Source organism: Eublepharis macularius, chromosome 7 (genome assembly GCF_028583425.1).
Source record: "Eublepharis macularius isolate TG4126 chromosome 7, MPM_Emac_v1.0, whole genome shotgun sequence".
Taxonomy (NCBI): Eukaryota; Metazoa; Chordata; class Lepidosauria; order Squamata; family Eublepharidae; genus Eublepharis; species Eublepharis macularius.
In genome coordinates this window covers 144,477,071-144,498,963 of record NC_072796.1, presented here as the reverse complement: position 1 = coordinate 144,498,963, position 21,893 = coordinate 144,477,071, and the positions used below count along the sequence as shown (strand labels likewise).

Genomic DNA, 21,893 nt, shown 5'->3' with positions numbered 1-21,893 from the left:
CACCCCACGGTCCGTAAGTGATAATGGCTCCACCCTGGAATCTGAGCCCCAGAAAAGTGATTTACGGCCAATTCAAGGCCCCACCGGTGGAGGAACAGCTCGCTTTCTACTCCTGCCCACAAAACAGGCTCTCTAAACATCCTGATGCCCCTGATTGGACTGCCAGCATTATGTGTTTAAATATAGCAATAATAACTGCACTTATATGCCACTCCTCTAGACAGATGAGTGCCCAGAGCAGGGAACAAAGTCCGTGTTCTTCTTACCCCCACAATGCAGCTGGGGAGCTGGGCTGAGAGGAGGGGCTCACCCAAGGCCACCTGCTGAGCTCATGGCAGGAGTGGGAGTCAAACCAGCAGAGGGCTGACTCCTAACCCAACCACTACGCTACAACAGTGCCCAAATGTGTTTAAATATACTGCAGGGGTGGGAGCTGCAGGACAGATTCGCTTCAGGGAATTTCCAGGCAGCCACAGGCACCCCCTCCCCACTTCTTCGTTCATTCAGAGACCTCCACCCACATTCCATGCATCTGTGGCTTTACCACATGACCTCAATTGCTGGGACAGAATTTGGCATCCAGAAAATTTCAGCTTTCATCTTCTGGAAAACAAATCTTAAGAAAACATCTGCATTCTTGTGAAAGGGTTCTGGAGGCCAAATTCTATCCCTCTGCAAACCAAGGGGAGGGAAATACACACAGCACTTCCTGTGGGAACCAAAGCACAGCCAATCCCGCCAGTCCGTCTGCACCAAGCCCCCCCCCCCGACCCTGGCCCTCCTCCTACTTCAAGGGCAAAGAGTGGCAAGAGGGGCTCCCCAGCTCAGGGCCAGCTCAGAGCACACCCACAGGGACCGGACTGAGATGGGCCTTCTGCTGACCTGGCAGAGGCTCCAGGCTGTGGCACCACGCTCGCCCTCACTTTCGCTCGCCCTCACTGTCCTCCTCTGATCCCAACAGGCACCATGTTTGTGTTTTTAAGATTCAAGCTACTTTTGAGAATACGGCATGTAAAGGCTGGAACATGAGGCAGAAGAACATCAAGGAGTTCTTTAAAAGGCAGGTTCCCAAACACAAGTTCAGACAAGCGGAGGAGAGCTGACTGCTCAACCCATCCAGAGGTCCTTGGAAGAAGGGCAGGTAAGGACAAAGGGGGGTGGGTGGGTTCAACCTGCAACTAGACTATAAACTCGGGAGGGGGGAGGTTACATGACTGAGGGAAAAAATGGCCTGCACAACTACAAAAAGTAGTGCACGATGAAGCTATTTTGAGGCAACCCCTCCCCCCCACACACACACACACAGCTCCCATTTCATAGATGGAAAGCGGAAAAGAAGAGATTCTATAAACCAACCAGTGTGGAAAAGGGCAAAATTAGAATCAGCTTATTTTGATCCTGCACCACTCTGCATGCGCCGCTCTTGTATCGTAGAGGATACAACTCAACTGGCATAAACACACAAGAACAGCCCTGCTGCCCTCAGACCAGACCTCCATCGAGGCCAGCACCCTCTTCCACGTGACGGCCAAGCAGCTGCCCTGCGGGGCCAAGCAAGGAGGACACAGACAGCCACGCGCACACACACACCCCGCACCGTGGCGCTGCCTCCCAGTGCTGGGATCCAGAGGTTTGCTGCCTGCCATCCCCACTCAGCCCCCCCATATGGAGATGGTTTGAGGTGGGCAGCCGCGCTGGTCTGCAGCAGAAGGGCAGCATTGCAGTCCAGGGGATCACCCTAACCCTTCGTCACCCTTGCTAAAAGCTGCTGATCGCCCTCCCTTCCAGGGATCTGCCTCGTCCCCTTTCAAAGCCACCTGTGCTCAGAGCCATCGCTACGCCCACGAGCAGCAAAGTCCGGAGTCCAGTTGCTCCTTGAGGAAAGCAGAGCATACTCCCTTCGGTCAGTTCTGAACCTGTGCCCATCAATTCCAATGGATGCCCTGAGCGCTAGCATTACTACAGGAGAGGGAGAAATAGCTCAATGTTGCCCCCCTCATGCATTGGGTTATAAACATCTATCCCCCGCCAACCCCTCCCCCCACTTTTTCTAGACCTAAAGATCCCACAGGCTTTAGCCTTTCCTCGGAGAAAAGCAGCTCCAATCCCTTCATCGCTTTGGCTGGCCTATGCTGCACTTTTCCCAGCTCCGCCACGGCCTTTTTGAGGCAGGGTGAACAAAGCGCACACAGAATCCTAAGCGCAGTACCATAGCGGCCGCTTCCTTTCTTAATTATCCCTGGTCTGGATTGTGCCCTTTTCAGTGCTGCCAGGCAGTCTCGACATTTTCTTTGATTTCCATCAAACATCCCAAATCTTTCAATCTCCGACTCAGCCAGTTTATACCTCATCAGCATAACTTTCAAGCCTGGATTTTTTGTCCCCGCACCGGTCGTCCCCCTGGCAGTAGCCACGCCCAGCTTCATTTTTAACCACCAGGGATGTGACACTTGCCACTCCTTGGCAGCAAAGGCTGATTCCGCACACCTTAGATAAGGCACTTTCCATGCACTTTCATCAATCATTTGAGGTGGATTTTTTGTTCCGCACACAAAGAAATCCGTCCCAAATGATCTATAAAGAGGATTGGAAGTGCATTGCCCAAGGTGTGCGGAATCACTCAAAGTCCGCCTCCACGGGGGGGGGGGGTCCCACTTGTGCTCCGTGTGACTCTGGGGATTTGCCCCCGGGCCGCAGGCTCGGCCGTTCTCCACTCGCCTGGCAGCCCCCGAGCGTCCCCTCTCATCCGCTGGCCGCGACCCGCTCCTGCAGGCACCCGGGCCCAGCAGCAGCAGCGCCGGCCCCGCCAAGGCCCTTCCTCGGCCCGCCAGCTGCGGCTTCCCTCGGCAGCCCTTGCCTTCCCGTCCCCCGCCAGGCTCGGCTTCCCGACGTCTGGGGAGAAGAGCGCCCCGGACTCTCCGCGCTTCCGCCGCCACCTGCCGCCCGCCTTCCCTGGCCCCGCGCTCGGCGCCTTGGGCCGCTCCCCGCGCAGGCTCGGCGGCCGGCGTTTGGCAGGAGCCTCCCGGCGCGCCGGTCGGGGCTCTGGGAGGGGCCTCGGCTTGGCACGCGGAAGGGCCCGCGCAGCGCCTGCAGCCCCGCCGGGCCGGCCCGGGCCACGGCTCCGCCCGGCAGAAGCGCCGCCAGCGCGAGAGAGCCGCCAGGGCGCGTGGCCGGCGCCCCCCTTCCCCCGACGCCGCCTCCCGAGCCCCCTCGGCGGGCGGCGGGGCGCTCGGCTCGTCCGAGAGGCCGCGGGAGGCGCCCGGCAGCAGCGGAGGCCGGCGGGGAGGGGGGGCGTTTTTGAAGCGCCGCGCGGGCGAGCGGGGCAGGAATGCGCCCAGGCCCCGGAAGCCGCCCGGGAAGGCGGGCGAGCCGGCCGGGCCGACGGGACGGGAGCGGCAGGCGTGCGGAGGGGCCGCGGCAGAGCCTTCCATCCCGGCGCGCAGGCGGCCTCCCCCTCGGGCCCGCTCGCCGCCCCGCTCCCGCCTGAAGCGAAGGCCCCGAGCCGGGGCCGGGACGGCGTGGCCGCAAGCCTCGGCTCGGGCGCGGCAGGAGAGCGCGTGGAAGCTTCCCGGGCGCCCCCTCGGACGAGCGGCGAGCAACTGGGGCGGGGCGGGGGGCGCTCCAGAGGCGACCTGGCCGAAGCCCCCCACCCACGCCGCGCCCCTCCCCTTACCTGGCCAGGTGAGCCCGGGCGGCCGGCGGGTGTTCGCGGGCGCTCCTGGCTCGGCCTCCCTCCCCCGCCGCTCCTGGCGCCGGAGTCACCTCTCGGCGGAGCGGCGGAAGCTCCTCCCAGGGCAGAGGGGAGAGCCAAGCGAACTCGGGCAGGGCAGGGCAGGCAGGAGCGCCCAAGCCGGGGAGGGACGGGCGCCGGCCGCGCCCCCTTCCAGCCTCGCCGAGACCGGGCGGAGGCAACGCAGCTCTCGGGAAGGAGGCGCGGGCAGGCGCCTTCCGACGGGACGGGACGGGACGGGACCCCTCCCCCCCCCCCAGGGAGAGCCTGGCCCGCGGGGCCGTCAGGGGCCTGGGAGGCGCCGAATCCCTGCTCGGAGGGCCGCCCGCCCACTCTTCCCCTGGCCGCTCCTGGGGAGGGCCCGGCGTGTCCGGCGGGCGGTCTTCCCGGAGGGGCTGCTTGGTCGCCCCCCCCGATCGTGTAACGCCTTCCGCCTCACCTGGCTCGCCTCGGCGGGGCGGGGCGGGGCGGGGCGGATGACTCACACCTGGCCGGCCCCGCCCCGCCCCGAGCGACGGCCTCGGAAAAGGTTGCCGGGGGAGGCCGAGGGGGGAGACAGCCGGCTGTCAAGCACCCCCCCTCTCTCCCCCGTCGTGGCGGCGGTTCTTCAGGGCGACGAAGCTCGGAGACCCGCCCGGGAGGCCAAAGGCCGAGCCAAGGACGCTGCAGCCCCAAGCCGGCCGGATCGAGGGAGATCTGGCCGGCGGGAAAGTGAGCCTTGGCCCAGCCGGAGAGGGAGGCAGCAGGCAGGCCGGTGGAAAGCGCCAGGCGGGCAGAGCGCCTCCCGTGCCGCCCGCCCGCCCGCCCACGAGGCAGCCCTGCGTGTGAGCGCGCGGTGTGCCGTCGAGTCGCCTCCGACCTCTGGCGACCCTGTGAACGAGGGTGCCGAGCTCTTGCGGGCTGGAGGCCGTGGCTGCCTTTCCGGAGCCCAGCCGCCTCCTTTCGGGCCTTCCTCTGGTGGGCCAACCCCAAACATCCGCTGTGCGGGTCGAGGCGCTCGGCCGGGAGGGCCGTCCAGCCAACAGCGCCGTCGGGATCGGAGCGCCGAAAGTTGGAAACGAGCCGAGAGCGGATGCAAGCACGTGACATGTTGCCCCCTGCCGACATTGCCTAGGAGGCGCATGCGCACAGCAACAGACCTTCGGGTCTTCCACGGTCTCTCCCGGCTTACCGAAGCGTCTTTCCGTACCATTTCCTGGCTGCGCAGCGCCGCCCTCTTACCTGTGTCAAAAAAGCCCTGCTGAGTAATTCTGACTGCACAGTTTGCATAAAGCCCAGAGAGTGGGGGTCTTCCTAGTCTCCCCTGGTAGGCCGTTCCATAAGGTGGGGGCCACCACAGAGAAGGCAGCTGCTGGTTTGCCCATTTGTAGGATGGTAAATGCAGAAGGCTCTATTCAGAGGAGCAAAGTTTCCGTGGTGGAGCACAGAGAGCGAGAGGGAATCCTGCAGGTATGAGGGTCCAAGGCAAGGGAAGGGTTTTGTATGCGATAGTCAAAGCTTTGAACTCAGCCTGTAACTGATAGGCAGCCAAGGGAGTGACTGCAAAATGGGAGGAATGTGCCTGCTCTGCCTAGCTCCCGACAAGAGCCTTGCTTCAGCTTTCTGCGGCCGCTGGAGTCTCCCGACTTGACTTGGAAGGGAGGCCCATGTAGAGTCTACAGAAGTCTGTTGCCATGGTATGGATCTTGACTGTCTCAAGGTAGGGGGCCATCTGCTGGGCTGAGTCGCAGCAGAGTTTTATTGCAGCTGCATATACTGGCTTCTCCGGCAATGCTAGATCCAGTATAACCAGGACAGCAAGATCAGCTGAACCCCATGGCATGCCTGCAGCGGTGTAAACGGGGCCACCACCAGTCTGAGCAACAGATCTATTTTCTCAGCCTTGTGGCACAGCTACACAACAGACAAATTAAGCATCACCTGCTGCCACGCACCCACCAACCCATTCAGATGCCAGATGCCTAGTACAGTAACTGCTGCTGTAACAAGTGCCGCGTGGAGCTGCCCTCGAAGGCTCTTTGGAAACCTCGCCCTGTCAGGAGCAGGACAGAGTCTGCAGCCACTTCAGAGCCTGCCGGTGAGCTGCTGAGTCCAATTCAAGGCACTAGGCGTGGCTGATGAGCCCCTCCTTGGCCTCCGACACGGGCCCCTGCGGTCTTTGCCCTCCCACTACGGCCCAGTGAGCCTGCTTCATTCCCCTGCCCCCTGGCATTCCCCTGCCCCCGCCGCCTCCGGCCTGGACTTGGCCTCCTCAGCGATTGCTCTCACCTGGCTGAACAACTGCTTCCCTTTATTAACTGGATTCTGCTTTTCTTATTTGTTAGCTGTAATAATTTGTTGCTTACTGGTTTTATAAGTTATAGTGTTTTTATCATCTGCCAGTGATCCACCTTTTGGAGCAAGATGGACTATCAATTTATTTATATTATTTACTTACGTTATTTATAGCCAGCCTTTCTCACTGAGGCTCAAGGCAGATTACAGAGTGCAATTCAATACAATCAGCAGCTGGGGCATTCAGTAAACAATAGAATAGGGTATAGATTGCAGAAGTCTGAAAACACGCAGAAATCTCATATAGGGCTGAAACAGCATTGAACACAACAGAGGGAATTTGACATGACATAATTAATGACAGTGACAGACAGCACACAGCGGAACTGCAGGATCCGACACCAGTAGCATCTTGGAGACCAGCCATTTTCCCAGGAAGTCGTAGGGTGCCTGTCTCCTTGAGCCGTTTCCATACAGCACAGCCTGTGTAAGAAGCCCTCCTGGGCAACACGGCTTTGCACAGTTTGCAGAAAGCCAGGGTAAAGGGAGACTTCATGACCTCTCCAGGATGGCCGTTCCATATGGTGGTGACCACTACAGAGAACACGCGTGGATGAGCAGCTGTAGGTTTTGCAAATAAATACTGCAAACGAATAAATAAATGCTTCCAGCAACCTCCCTGAACACACCCCACAATTTATTGCCTAGGGGGAAACAGCATTATAGCTGTCTTTGCTCTGGTTCCTTGGATAGTGAGTCACCCCTGGAAAATTTAAACAGGCATTTTTAGGTAAGAACTCCCACCCAGGAAGGCAAAGAAACGGATAGTGCCTGACGGGTACCCAGAAACCCCCTCCTACCAGAGAGACCCCCAAAGGTCACAGAAAACCGCAGTTCATTGTCTACAGCTCCGAGCGCAAACCCGGCCAAGACATCTGCGATCTCAGCCCGTCCTGGACAAGAATGCTTTTCTCACCAGCCTTGGGCGGGAGGCTTTTCCTTGCTTACAGAGAACATGCTCCAGACAGGCACTTGCCCACAACAATAACCACTCAACAGAGACACCAGCACAGGGACCACACAGCATTCAGCAACCGCAGGTGCCAGGCCTGTTGCAGGACCCAGTGTCCCCGCCATGACCATTCTGGCCTAACCTGCTCGCTCTCCTCCAATCCAATACATGCCATCATGTGTCAGAAATGCCCTTCTGCCCTCTGTGTAGGAGAAACGGGAGCCCCTGTGCAGTCCAAATAAGCGAAGAAACACATTGTCTCCTGTCCTACTCCACAAGACCTGTTTGAAGCTGTTCTCTGCCTGGAATGTGACAGCCTGCTGTGATCTGTTTCTCAGCGGCTTGCTGTGATCTCTCTCGCCTGAGAAGCCGGGCCTCCTGGCCTTGGAGTTTCTCACACATCATCTCTGCTGTGTCCTGCTGATCAGTTATTAAACTTAGCTAACTGCTTCTTCGGGGGCTGGGCTTAGAAACCTATGTGCGTTATGTGCTTGTAGAGAATCGCCATTCCTGGCAAGGATTGTAATAGGGAATGCACTAGTCACTTATCAAATAAAATGCTTTAACTCCTGCAGTTCCTGGACTCCTGTAGTGAAGGCTTTGAGAGTTACTTGGCAGAACCTTATCCCTCCCACACAGAATTGCTATGGCAAGTTTCCAGGCCCCAAGGCACAGTTTCTCAGCGTGATGCCCCTGAGCACCCTGGTGACACCTTTTTGGGGGCCGCTGTGGGGCTTTTCCCTCGCAGGACTTCTGATTGGCCATTGGAGATCTGAAAGGCTGTGCAGTTGCCACCACAGCAAGGGATCTGCTCTGCATGACCAAAGGTAAGGATTGGGTTCATAGGGCAATCCCAAAGAGAACACTCACCCATCCAGTGTGGGCGCTCTCCGCCCGTGTGCAAGGTTGGTTTGTTCCTCTCCATTGGCCTCTGATCCTGAGAATTCCTGGGTAATCCCCCAGATGGCAACAGACTGAGCCTTTGGGGGGGGGGTTGAAGCGTCGGCCCGGCCTCCACCATTTTAATGGCCATTTTAATACAGCTGCTTGTGATATTAAAATTTCACCAGGCCTCTGGAGTTAACATGGCTGCTGTATTGCCACCAGAGAGCCTCCAACAGTTGCTGAGTCCCGCCCGGGAGAACACGGCATGCACGGAATGCCACAGAAGAATGCGGAGTGATTAAGAGGTGATTGGATTTGCAGTCCCTCCAGCCCCAAAGGAATCCAGTGCAACAAAGATCTCGCAGATTCATCCCCACTTAACACATTCCTTTCCCTCCTTCCGTGAGGAGATCTATCCATGACTGAGGAGCTAATCAAATGACATTCATAAGTATATACTGTTGTTCCTGGGAAAGTAAAGCCCCCACCTAAATCCATCAACTTAGCGCCGGTGGAATTCACTAACAAACTATCCCTTTTGTGCGGCACTAGAACATGTTTTGCATTTGCTTTCACACACCCCGGCAGCTACCGATCAAGGCAATCAAACTCTTTGTCAAACCCAGGAACTGACCGTTGGGAGTCTTTGTTCTAACGGCTAGGTGGGTTTGTCATGTATGTCTGTACCCATTCATCTGTGCCAATTTTGATTCTAATGCTCAGTGCTTGATGCTTCATCCAGTGTTTGTAAACATGATCTTGATGTAACTAAATTTCCTTTTTGCTAGTGTTCTGTTTCTCAGGCTTTCACAGGTGGTTATCTGTTGGACTCTAATGTTTATGACCTTGTACTTCCTCTGACTATGATATGTCTTTCTCCCTAGCAACGCAGTGTGATAGCACAAATATGTAAAATGTTCTCACAAAGAAAGAGCGGCAAAAGATTGTTTATAATCGGGAGGGGGAGGAAAAGTGGACTAGAAAAGACTAGAAACATCTTTCACATGTTGTCATTCCTGTCAATCTCTAGTCAAGCTACTTAGACGTTTGGTTGTTGTGGATTTTCTGGGCTGTATCACCGTGGTTTTAGCATTGTAGTTCCTGACGTTTCGCCAGCAAGAACCTCCTCAAGATACAGTGAAGCATTAGCATTCCATTAGCATTCCACACCCTGGGAAACTCTTACAGGATGACTCAGCCCAAACCCACCTTCCTGAGTAGATATAAATTACCTGCTAACATCTTCTCCACAGTTTGACACTGAGAGATCTCTGCCTTTTGGTGCTACACCTCTGAAGATGCCAGCCACAGCTGCTGGTGAAACATCAGGAACTACAATGCCAAGACCACGGCTATACAGCCTGGAAAATCCACAACAACCATCGTTCTCTGGCCATGAAAGCCTTCAACAATATACTTAAATGTTTGTCTTACTCCTAAGTAGACCTATGGACCTGAATATGGAAATGACCTGATTTCTGAATAAACTCCATTTGACTAAGTACTTGTGTCTTACTGCAAATGGGACCGAGATCTGTCTGCTATACCCTGTCACCCATAGCCTGACAGGGTTCTCCCACCGCAGGGCACGTTTTACCTATAACGGTAGGGCCCTGGCCTCATTCAAATCGTGCATGCTGCCTGAGTCCAAGTCCTGCTCCCTTAGGATTACTTCCCTAAGTCTCTCCCTCTCTCCTGGCCAAGAACACTGGCGTTTGAAGCTCTCTTCCTCCATGGACCACGCTGCTTCTCTGGTAAATGTACCCCCCCCCCCACACACACACTCTATTCCGACTTCTGGCTAGCCACCTAGGACTCTCTCTGTGTGTGTGATTATTTTACCCCCGTAACTCTGAGTGTATGTGCATGCAGTTTTGTTCTTTAATAAAAGTTGTTGTTTGATGTTAAGCACCAGCCTCGTCTGCTACCTTGGGGAGGGGACCGGGTAGAAACTGGTGGAGATTTCCCGCTTGTTACCCTTCTCGCATAGCCATTCTCCTTGCTTGCTAATTCCCCCACAAATCATTTTATTGCAAGGAGACCAGTTCCGGTAATGGGGGGGGGTATCTCCTGGCACTGCCCCGGCCTGGGGCTCTGGTCCCTCCCGGGGCACTGCGGAAATGGCTGTGGCTGACATCGAGGCTGCGCTTTCTGTCATCGCTGCACATGCCTCTGCTTTGCTTTCGTGCAGGTGGCGCCTCAGCACAGAGACCTCGGAGCGTGGCCATTACTGTTTCCAGCCCTCCACTCCAGCTCTGGTTCCAGCCTGCCCCCTGGAGCATCCTGCCTCTCTGGCACCTGCTTGACCTGGGAGTCTGCCTCGCTCTCAAGCCTGCTGTGCTGGGCAAGGCACATCCTCTCTCCCCACGGCCCCTGGGAGCAGCTCTCAAAGGCGCAGGTGCCATTCCAGACAGAGGGAGTTGGCAGCTTGTGTCCTGGGTCCCTGTCTGTGTCATTCCTCCACCACTGTCTCCTCGCCTGCTCATTCGTGGGCAGAGGAGACCAGCTCTTGCCACTTCCTACTCCACCTCCTCCCTGCCCACCTGTGACCTCCCCTCACACCTCCAGGAGGGTGGGCTCTGGCTCAGGGGTGCCTGTGCTGGCGTGGCTGTGCTTGGTTTCCCACTGCCACTGGGCCTTTGTCTTGTTCAGCTGCCAGGCACAGCCAGCGGGGTGTGGTGGTTGGAGCAGCAGCTGGGAGACCTGGGGTCAGACCCCCACAATGCAGGGGGCTGGCTGGGTGATCTTGGGCCAGTCACACCCACTCAGCCTAACCCACCTTGCACCGTTCTCTTCACAGGATAAAATGGAGGAGGGGGGAAGAGGAGAAAGGCAAGGTACAAAACTTGGAGGCTGACCCCAGAGTTAGTCCCACCTCAGTCAAACTCTGCAAGTCATTTTGTGCTGCTTGCACAGGGAATGCGTGTTGGCTGCTCTGGGTCCCACAATCTCCCACAGCACTGCTGTGGATAAGCCACACTCGTTCATAGAATCACAGGGTTGGAAGGGACCTCCAGGGTCATCTAGTCCAACCCCCTGCACAATGCAGGAAGCTCACAACTACCCTCCCCCCCCCACAGTGACCCTTCCTCCATGCCCAGGAGATGGCAAAATCTCCCATCAGGCTCCCTGGCTGAACTGGCCTGGGGAAAATTGCTATCTGACCCCAAAGTGGCGATCAGCCTTACCCTGAGCATGTAAGAAGGGACCACAAGAGGTACTAATGCAACCCTTCCTGCCCTCCCTCTCATGATCTGCCCAGGTTCACAGAATCAGGATTGCTGTCAGATGGCCATCTAGCCTCTGCTTAAAAACCTCCAAAGACGGAGAGCCCACCACCTCCCGAGGAAGCCTGTTCCACTGAGAGTCCACTCTAACTGTCAGGAAGTTCTTCCTAATGATTAGTTGAAAACTTTTGATTTAATTTCAAGCCGTTGGTTCTGGTCCGACCTTGGGCAGTGGAAAACAACTCTACGTTATCTTCTATATGGCAGCCCTTCAAGTGCTTGAAGATGGTTATCATATCAGCTTTCAGTCGTCTCCTCTCCAAGCTAAACATGCCCAGCTCCTTCAGCCTTTCCTTCTAGGACTTGGTCTCTAGACCCCTCACCATCTTGGTTGCCTCCTCTGAACACATTCCAGCTTGTCTATATCCTTCTTAAATTCCGGTATTCCCAAAAGCTGAACACAATAGTCTAGCTGACGTCTAACCAGGGCAGAGTAGAGCGATACTCTCGCTTCTCGTGATCTGGACGCTCTGCTTCCGACGACACAAAGTGTATGGGGGTGGGGGGAGCCAGAGCGGAAGCAAGGGCTCTGCTGCGATGGGGAGTAGAGGGGAGTCGGGCACGGTGTCCCAACTAAAATTATGAATCTCTAGGGAGACCCATTGGCTAGGCTGTCCAGTTCCCTCTTTGGCTCTTTGCGGGGGCGGGGGCGGGGCAGGAATCAGCCCCAGGGCTTCTGCCCACCTTCCCATGTGGGGATTGTACCAGGAGCCCTGGCCATGTTATCCCACTGCCTTTCCTCTGAGCCATGCCTGCTGGTGGGACATTCTGTGGCCGGCTGGCTGTGGCTTGGTGGTGACTTCAGGGGTGCAGTGGGGGGGTGCCTGATGCCTGCTGGCAAGTCACAGCTCTTTGGGACCTCCCCTCCTGGCCCTGGGGGAGGGCGTTGTGCCCAAATGTAATGGGCTGTGGCTTCAAGCCTGGTCTCTCTCTCTCCCCCCACCCCCATGGAGGGAAGAACCAGCGGTCACTCCAAGGTGCCCCGGCCCCTAGACGGCTGGGGGCAGCCTGGGAAGCAGCTTGCTCTCTCCGGGGGGATGTTCCACCACGCCCCTGCCTGTGTCAGAGCCTGCCCCCTGGGCTCTGCAGTCACGTTGCTGTTAGGCAAGAAGGGCTTCCCCAGGTTTTGCGGGTCCAGAGCCTTAAGAATGGATTTGGTGACTCTTCTTGAGAGACCACGTGGGGTGCTTGTGTGTGCCTGTCAGTATGGCTCTCTCTCTCTCTCTCTCTCTCTCTCTCTCTCTCTCTCTCTCTCTCTCTCTCTGTGTGTGTGTGTGTGTGTGTGTGTGTGTGTGTGTGTGTGTGTGTGTGTGTGTGTGTGTGTTCTACTTTATTTTCATTAGCCTGTAATCTTTACAGTGAAATCCTAAGGAGAGTTACTCCAGTCTAAGCCCAGTGGTCTCAGACGGGAGTATCTTTAGGATTTCACTGTTAGTCTCTGTCTATATATACCTTAGAGCTGTGGCTGTAGAAATAAAGTTATTTAGTAGCGATCCTTGCACAATTCTTCTTGTACATCCTGACTATAAAACCAGTGCTGCTGTATCCTCCTTGGGGGCACAGAGGGCAAACATCCAGAGGTGGCAGCACCTACCTCACTCCAGCACCTACCTCGCAAGGTTGCTGGGGAGAGATTAGAGCATGTGTCTTCCCAACTTCAGTTTCCCAGGTGGAGGCAACATACCAGAGAAAGAGAAAGTCTCCCTGGTCGGCTGGGGCAGGGACAGATGTGACATTTCCTTTCTGTTTTTACTTTTATGGGGGAAGGTTGTGTGTGGCTGGAAGCGGGGGTGTTTGTGGGTGGGCGGTGCTTTTGCTGCCAATCTGGCCCTTGCCAGGGATGGGGAAGGAGTCCTGCCTGCTGCTGGGTGGGTGTTCCCTCTGGGCTGGGGAGGGGGGCCTCCCCGGCCACATGCCTCTGTTCCACCAACCTCGCAATGGTGGCCGGGGAGGAGGAGGGGTTGCTGTTATCTTTTGCGAGTCCCTCTACTTCTGCAGACCTCCAGGACACACTATAGGTTGCATTGATGGTATGCTGCTTTCATGGGGAACTGAAGACAGAGTAGGCGTTCTGCTGTTTACTGACCAGCCAACTCCCCAGTAAGCAGCTTTTCTGAGTCGGCCGAACTGCAGGATTTGAGTCCAGGGGCACCCTGGAGGCCAAAGTTGGCAGAGGTGCTCTCAGACATGTTGTTGGAGACACCTAGGAATGGCAACATCCACGCTGAATGCTCCACATCAGGGCTGGCCCAGGAATGTGTCGGCTCACTGGCAGCCCTGAGCCTCTCTCAAAGAGTGCAGGCCCCAAGCATGGAAGAGGCCACAACCTGGACTTAATCTTGCACACTTTGGGGACTGGGGATTCAGTCTGACCATTATCTACTGGGACTAGCAGAAATGTGGGCAACCTCCCACAGGAAGCATTCAATATAGTTAAGTAATTATTCAACCAGATTTTTATATATAGGTTTCCAATATTTAAAGTGCAAGTGCTATAATAAATTTTAGTGCAAGCTTACAAGTGTAAACAACTTATCAAGAAGACAGTGAATAAATCACACTATAGCAGTAACAGTCCATGAATAGTCTTAGTCCATAAAGTTGGAACAACCGGGTGAGGTGAAGTTGTTCTCCAAAACCTGTCTCCGTTCTTTATTTTCTCCTTTAACCATGTGTTTCAACGTCTCCTCCGGATGCTGACAAAAGCCGCGGGGTAAAAACTGAGCAAGCAGTCCTCTCAGCACCCGATCTGGGCGGCTGTGTATTCTAGCGCTAGAATACACAGCCGCCCAGACCGGGTTTCCAAACCGATGAGCTCTCCATGCTGCTGCTGCGTGAAAGGGTTACTCTTGAGAAAGCTAGTGCGAAATCTGTGCTTCAGCCGGCCCCACCCGGTTGTTCCAACTTTCATTGTCTTCCTGTTTACACTTGTAAGCTTGCACTAAAATTTATTATAGCACTTGCACTTTAAATATTGGAAACCTATATATAAAAATCTGGTTGAATAATTACTTAACTATATTGAATGCTTCCTGTGGGAGGTTGCCCACATTTTTGCTAGTTTCACTAGGAAGCAGCCATTCTCTTTATTTGCTGCATTATCTACTGGGGGCAAAGGGGACCGTGTGCCCCCCATACCTTGCAAAAAGGGAAGGGCCATTGCAAAAGCTCATGGACCCTTCCAGATTCCAAAATGTCCAGGGGATTGTCGGATTCCCATCACGGACTCTATTGAGGCTGTGGTAGGCACTTGCAATACGGAGCTCCCGGAACCCATTGGCAAGCCCGCTCCTCCGGGACCTCTCTGGGCCTTCAGACGGAAACTGCCCCGGGGTGGCAGGATCACCCCCAGGACCTCTGCCACTCCTGAGGCTTTGAGGGCTTCCCTAAGCTCAGAAGGAATTTCCTATAGAAATGCAGTGTGTCGAAAATGTGTACAGGACGGGGCAGCGCGGCCGCAAGAGTGCGCGGGCTCCTTTGCAAACTCAAGGCCCGAGGCCTGGCGCCCCCTGGCCGCTGCCCGGCAGGACGGGTCTCCCATCCAGCTGCTGGCCGCAGCCGACCCTGCTTAGCTGCCGGGATCTGCCGAGAGCCGCACCGCCGGCCCTCCCGCTGCAGACGCGCATGCGCCCCGACCTTGGCTCAGCGGCGGAGCGGGCGCGGGTTGCTAGGCGACCGGGCGGGCGTGAGGGCGGCCTCGCCTGCGCCGGGGAAGGAGGGGAGCGCGGCGGGCAGGCCCGGCCGGGAGGGCAGGAGGCCGCCCCGGAGGCCCGGCAGGATGAGCGCCCGCAAGGCGGCGGGGGGACGGGCCGCGGCCCGGAAAGGCGCGAAGGCGGCGGCGGCCAAGCAGGCGGCGGGGCCCGGGAGGGCAGGTAGCGGCCGCGGGGAGGCGGCGAGCCCCGCGGGAGCCCTGGGCGGCCGGGGAAGGCGCCTGCTCCTGCGGGGCCGAGGCGAGGCCGGAGCCGGGCGGGCGGGCGGCGCTTGGGACGGCCTGAACTGACGGCGGCGTTTCTCTCGCCCTCCAGCCTTGCCCGCCTGCGACGGCCGCCGGCCCGCCCAGGAGGACGCCGCCGCCCCGCCGAGCCCCAGCCCGGGTAGGTCAGGCCAGGCCAGGCCAGGCCCGGCCAGGCCCGGGTGTGTGTGTGGGGGCGGGCGTGTTCTGTGCTCCGGCGGTTCCCGCCCCGCCGTGCCCGGGGCTCCTCCCCCGCCCTTCTGGTTCGGGTGACGTTTTCCATGGCGGGCGCGCGTGTGTGCGTGCGCGCGCGCGTGTGCCTGGCGCTCCGGTTTGCGTCTCCGCGAGCGAGGCGGGCGAGCTGCAAAGGGAGAGCCCTGCGCCGTGATCGGGGCCCCGGTCCGCCCCGCCCCGCCCGGCATCCCGCTCCACGCGGCGGTCAGCCCGTCGCCCTTGAGCCCAGCAGCGGGACAGAGAAGGGGGGAGGCAGGCCGACGCCCCGTCCCCCCCCCGGCCCCCCGTTGCTTCGCGGCAGGGTTTGCTGGCCTTTGGTCGCCACGGCCAGTAAGCCGATGGTGCATCGCCGCTGCCTGACCCTCCCTGGAAAGCCGCCTCTGCTCGCGCCCCCGTAAAGAGGGTCTTCTGGCAGCCTCTGTGCTCGGTGCCTCCATCTGGAGCGAAATGCGTTTCTCGAGACGTTACAGAGATACTTTTGCTGTAGCTACTGGTCACTCGGAAGGATTATGCAGGCGGTCACGAGCCTAGAGGCCAGAGGGATTTCTGAAAAACTGGATTCGAGCTTGGTTTCTTTCAGCCCGGCTCTCTGGCTTTTTGCACGTGCCATATCGATGCTTAGTGGGTCGATAGGCTTAATTCTTATACTAGTTTATTTATATAACAGCTTACAGGAATGCAGTAATCATAGAGCTGTACGCTCTAAATTCTGATAGTGGGGCAAAAATCAAGGAATGATCGAAGCAAGGAAGGGAGAAGAGGATAAATGTGATCAAATGCAGTCGCACAGTCAGCTTCCCATTGTGGGGAGCTGTGGGGGTGGGAATGAGAAGTGCCGGGTGTCACTTCTGTGGGACAACCAGACTTGAAGTAAGGCAAGAAGAGACCATTTAGCCAGGGTGTGGCCCAGAATGACCGCTAGGTGGAGGCAGCTCTCCAGACTTTCAGAACTGGATAATGCCCCGTCCATGTTCTGGGCAGGCATGCTCCCAAGAGCTTCTTTGAGTTTTATTCTGTGTGTTTGCCAGCGGGAACTGAATCAGTAAAACCCTGATAAAATGGTGAACAGAGAATGGCTGCCCCTGCATCTGAGAAGACGGGCAGGATCAAAATGGACAACTTTAGTTAATTAGCTAGTGGATTGGTATGTCTTTTTTTTACCCCATTCACCAGAAGAAAGCTCATAAGTGTTTTGAAATATTTTGAAAAATTAAACAATAAATGCCCTGTACAAGAGGAGCAAGTTACCACTATCCATCAGTTTATCCAAAGGTCTTCCAGAACAGCAATGTGTTCATTTTCTCCAGAGAGAGGGCAGCAGCAGCACCTCTGTAAGAAGGGACTGCCACAGTCTTGAGGCCAGCAAGTAGAAATGCCCCCCCCCGCCCCTTTAGGGACAGTGTCAAGCTTTCCATCCACTCTGCTTGGCAGGGACAAACTCACAGCTGTGGCAGTCATTGTGGAGAAACTAGGACTTCATTAGGAGAAGTGATTATTATAAAAGTTCCTGCCAAACTCTGGGGAGTTCTTACACAATGTGCTTAATCCCTTGAAGCTGTATGAGGCATGCATGCATGTCCCCGCGTGCCTTTTGGGTTGCTGCAAAGTTCTTGTGTGAGACTGGAATACTAATTGCTAATGTACCGCTCCACACAGATCTTTGCTGATTTTGCACAAGTATCAAGCGTTAACGCCATGGGAAATGGAGCAGATCTGTTCTCTGTGTTATAGTTTCTGACCGTGCAAAAGAATTAGCACTCAAAAGTCTGACTCTGCATGCCCATATGCCTTGCTGAATCAGGGCTTGTGCCTTTCCTAGGGATGCCACAAATTTCTCAGCAAACCTGTTTGGCAGACGAGTTTTACCTTGTTCAACACCCATAATCAGACAGAAGAGACGGGAAGCCAACTGTGCCTCTAACCCCCCTCACAAATTTATTGCCTCCCAGCAAGTCTGGGAGGCGGCAGAGGAGATAAGAAGAATCTGGCTTCCAGCTGATCGTCCGGGGTCAGCTCATGATTTCCCTCCTTCCCCTAAAAAGCTTTGCAGTAGTGCGCACAGCAAAATTTCCCAGATGGAAGATCAGAAGCCGACTCCTAGCTGATCCTTCTTCAGCTGGGAGCATCCGATGGCTGCGAGTCGCCTGCTCCTGCAAATGCCCATGAACAGGCTGTGAGCAGCCAGACGCCCCCCCCCCCCTTGGTCGGTTGGCTGCCTGATCCCCGCTGCCAGGCCGGAAGTGAGCCGAACTGGCAGGCGTTTGAGCACCTGCCCTTCTCCCTTAGCACTCCTGATCCAGCATCGTCAGCAGAGCATCTTGTCCTCGCATGGTGGACGGGCCTGCAGTGCAGGAATGGCTCTGCCGTTCTTTGGGCTTCCGTTTTGTTAAATGGGGGGGTGGGCACTGTTTGGCACTGGAGAGGGGGCGGAGTGCACAAACTTTCCTACCGATGTACTTCCTTGGTATGGGTTGGGAAGAAACGGAAGGAATAGGCCGCACCTGGGATGCTAGGGGAGGCTCCCCCGGACTCATCTTCCTTGCAGGAATTAGCCCATTATCACAGCTCCCCATGTTGCGTTTTATAGCCGTGCTGGAGCCCTTCCTGCTGTTTTGCTTTCTGTGCCTCAGAGCTGAGCTGTGAACTGAAAGCTGCGCTAACTCTGCAGTGCGCCTTCCGACGCCTCTTGGCCTGTCATGAGAGAGCAAGGAGATTGAAGGAGCGGCAAGAATACAATGAGTTAATGGAGCGCCTCCAGAGAGAGGTGAGGAGTGCTGGGCTTTGAAAGCAGGTGAGCTGCCTTTGGGTGGCATCATATTTCTTTGAAGTGGCTTGTGCCCCAGTGAACTATTGTCCTTGTCACAAAAGTATGGAAATCGTCACCTGTGTCCTATTAGCTGTGACAATGGCGCTACAGAAAGCATCTGCCTAGCTTGTGGTCTATTCAGGTAAATATTTTATCCCGCTTTTCTCCTGTTGTGAAGGAACAGTCTCTCAAGCCACATTCCCGCTTGTCCAGGAATCCAGAACAGTCCTGGGTCTCCACCCAGAGAAGCAACCCTTTCCCTTTCAGGGGTATCAACTTCTCTCTCGGTAGTAATCATGCCATCAGCAAATCTAGAGGTGTTAGCCGTGTTAGTCTGTAGTCGCAAAATAGTAAAGAGTCCAGCAGTAGCACCTTTAAGATTAACCACCTTTATTGTAGCATAAACTTTCGAGAACCACAGCTCCCTTCGTCATGCATCTGTTAGTCTTAAAGGTGCTACTGGACTCTTTACTGTGAGCAAATCTGAAAGAGTCTCACCTTCCAGCACTCTCTTCTGCGTTGCCATTGAAAGGCTCTGCCTAGTTCTCACATCTGCAGCTTTACTGGTACTAGCGAGCGCGGGGACCATCTTTAGCACTTTATGTATGGCAAGCTCAACCGCCGCCCATTCTCTTTATCGCTGTTTGGAAACTGCAACTGAATATGTGTGGTTTGCATACAGAGGGAAGGCTTCAGGCATTCAAAACACTGAAAAGTTTAGTATACACATGGTCTGTAAAAGCATCCGGTTGAGCAAGGATAAGAAGAAATGGTGGAAATACGCAGTCCTCTAAATCCTAACATTTTAACGTATCCTAAACTATGCTAAATTAAGATGCGCTAGTATCTCTTGAAGTTGCATTATTTAAAATCCTCCATTACCTTCATTCTCAGAGTTTGGGAACCTTCATTCTCAGAGGTTGGGACTTCTTCCCATTGTCCCTTCTTGTGATCAAGATAAAGGTTTAATCTTTCATGGCATGTGCCTACAGGGCTTTTTTCTGGGGAAAGAGGTGGGGGAACTCTCACCCAGGGCAACTCCCGGCAGGAGGTGGCACCCCTGTCATTACATGCGCGCATTCCCGGGACTGCACGATGATGTCACTTCCAGGAAGTGATGTCATTGTGCATGTTGTGGCCGCCCCCCTGGGAGAAAGAAAGAGAAAGGAAGGTAAAGAAAGGGAGGGAGGGAAAGAAGGAAAGACATGGTGTTATGACACTTTGTCTCTTGGGTAGATTTGGTCTTTAAGCCTTTTATTCTTGCCCCCTCTTGGTAGATTGCTGCCACCAGGAATTAAATTCGAGAATATTTGGTTTAAATTTCCCGTTTAGTAACGTGCCCAAGGGTCAGGCTCCTTTGTGGTACTATGTGGCCCTGAGAATAGGAATGAGATATAGGAATGACAGATACTCTGGAATATTAAAAAACACCAAAGTAAACTTTTATAAGAAGCATATCGGTTTCATATTATTTCTAAAATTTGATGGGTTCAAAAGAGTAGTTCTCAATTCTTAAAGTTACTTTACTTAAACCCAGTCACACAGATCTTCTCTCAGGCTTCACACAAAGTTTGTCTGCTTTTGATATTAATTTCTCAGTTACAAACACACAGTTCAGGTTTTCACATAGGTTATATTTCTCTCAGACAACATACACAAGCTCAGGCTGCACACAGCTGGCCTCTCTTGCCCTGACTGATTTTTCTCTCCACTCTCAGTCTAAAACTGCCTTCACTCTGCCCACACTCTCAGTCATCAATCGATCATATCACTCCCTCATCCCTCTCTTTCACTCCCACTCTTCATCTGAACCATGCCAAGCATTTAAAGACACATGCACACGTTTACTTGAAATCATTACACATGGAAAGAAGGAAAGAGAAAGGAAGGGAGAGAGGAAGGAAGGAAAGGAAAGAAGGAAAGACATGGAAAGAAGAAAAGAGAAAAGGAGGAAGGAAGGAAGGGAAAGAAGGAAAGATATGGAAAGGGAGGGAGGATGGAAAGTAGGCTTCAGCTGAGAGGGGGGAATCCCCCTCCTCTCAGCTGAAGTTTAGCTTCCCCCAAATAGCTGAAGAGCAGGGATTAAAGAGCTCCTTTCCCACAGCTTGCCAAACAGAAAGGAGCTCTTTTAACTTCCGCTCTTCAGCTGGTGTGGGGGGGGGGACTTCCCCGACCAGCTGAAGACCGGGGGTTAAAGAGCTCCTTTCCCTCGCAAGCTGATCAAGGCCTCCGTTGCATTTCATCAGAAAAAAAGGCCTGAAGATAAACAAGAGAAGAAGGTTCCTTCTCGTGTCCTGAGAATTAATAATCTCTCCTCTGGGGCCAGTCCTAATCTTCTTGACCCGCAAGGAAGATATCTAGTCTTTTGGCTTTCCTAGTGTCTGTTCTTTAGATATGATCGTTTAGCAGAATAGTAGATGGTACACCTTTTGCTTCCAACCAGAACCATTTTCATCTATAAGCACTGAAGTGTTCTGTATTTGTGGTTTGATGACTCATCCCCCAACACCTTTCCTCTTTTGCCAGCTTTGAACTTGCAGCTGGGCTCCCTACATAGACAAGAGTACAGTCCCAATTACTAGAATATGAATGAGATTTCTGGGGTGGAGGACATTACTGGATTTAGAGTGGCTTATGAAACTTCTTAAAAAATCACAATGCAACAGTGAAACACAACTGAGCAGTGGCATGTTTTCCCCTGATGAGCAGCCGCAGTTGCTTCTCACCTCCTGGCCCTGGCGGGAGCCCTTTCTCTTTTTGGCCTTTGCTGTCCTCTGCCTGCCAGCATTCCCAGGGAGTCTCTATGGGCTGTTTCTGTGGCAGGCCTTTGTTGCACTGGTGAGGAGGGAGCAGGAGGAAGCTGAGCGGGAGCGGAAGAAAGAGGAAGAAGCAAAACAGAAGCAGCGAGAGGAGCAGCAAAGGAAGAGGCGGATGTTGGAGGCAGCCTTTGATGGGGATGTGGAAGAGATGAAGGCCGTTCTCCAGGAGGTGAGCACAGCATTGCTGGAGAAGTCAATGGCATGTTCTTAGAGCATCTGGCTTCCTGGGTGGACCCTGATCAAAATAAGGGCTGATCTCGTGCCTCAACTCTCACCTTTGCTGGGATTTCGCTTTAATGGCAAACCTAAACAAGCACTTTTAGGTTTTAATGAATAGCTGAGCAGCATGGATAGAATATGGCGACCTACTTCCTGCTTTAAAACAGCATGGCCGTTTTCAAGCCTAAGAGTGGGCCTGATGTAGCCAAAGCTGATCAGGCATAACTACTAGAGCTGAGCTGGGAATCTAAACATCTGCAGAAATACCTCCTCGGGATGAGCCCTGATGGATCAGGGCAAAGACCCTATTTCCAGAGTGGCCAGCCAGGTGCCCCTTGACAGTGTACAGGAAGGGCCACCTCCTCCTCTTGTTGCCCTCCACCAACTCGTATTCAGAGGCACACCATCCTCTTTGAATACGGAGGTGCTTGTTTAGCCATCAGGGCTAAAAGCCGCATAGATTATGAGTTTGTCTAATCCCCATTTAAAGCCCTGAAGCTAGTGGCTATCGCCACATCTTATGGCAGAGAATTCCATAAGAAGATTGAGCATTGTGTGAAGGACTGCCCATTTACTCCTACTCTTTGGCTCCTTAGCCAGTTGCTGCTGCGTGAGAAGAGAGGCCCTCTGATCCCGTAACGGCTTTGTTCACACAGAATCCCTTTACGAGGCACC

General features: G+C 54.7%; 2 protein-coding genes across 3 annotated transcripts in view; one reads left to right on the top strand and one right to left on the bottom strand.

Moving 5' to 3' along the window:
* FAM83H (family with sequence similarity 83 member H) overlaps positions 1 to 3,773 on the bottom strand; it is a 53,971-nt gene extending 50,198 nt beyond the window's left edge. Inside the window, exon 1 of the mRNA XM_054984708.1 lies at positions 3,674 to 3,773. The gene's annotated coding sequence lies outside the window, so the exon portion shown is untranslated. The remainder of the gene's footprint in view (positions 1 to 3,673) is intronic.
* An 11,147-nt stretch (positions 3,774 to 14,920) lies between these two features.
* Positions 14,921 to 21,893, top strand: part of IQANK1 (IQ motif and ankyrin repeat containing 1) — a 28,662-nt gene continuing 21,689 nt past the window's right edge. For both annotated transcript variants that reach the window (XR_008597429.1, XM_054985225.1), the window contains exons 1-4: positions 14,921 to 15,060; positions 15,214 to 15,282; positions 18,005 to 18,138; positions 21,004 to 21,168. Coding sequence is in view for 1 of the 2 variants with exons in the window: in XM_054985225.1 (XP_054841200.1) it covers positions 14,967 to 15,060; positions 15,214 to 15,282; positions 18,005 to 18,138; positions 21,004 to 21,168 (462 nt within the window). In the remaining variant the exon portion in view is untranslated. The remainder of the gene's footprint in view (positions 15,061 to 15,213; positions 15,283 to 18,004; positions 18,139 to 21,003; positions 21,169 to 21,893) is intronic.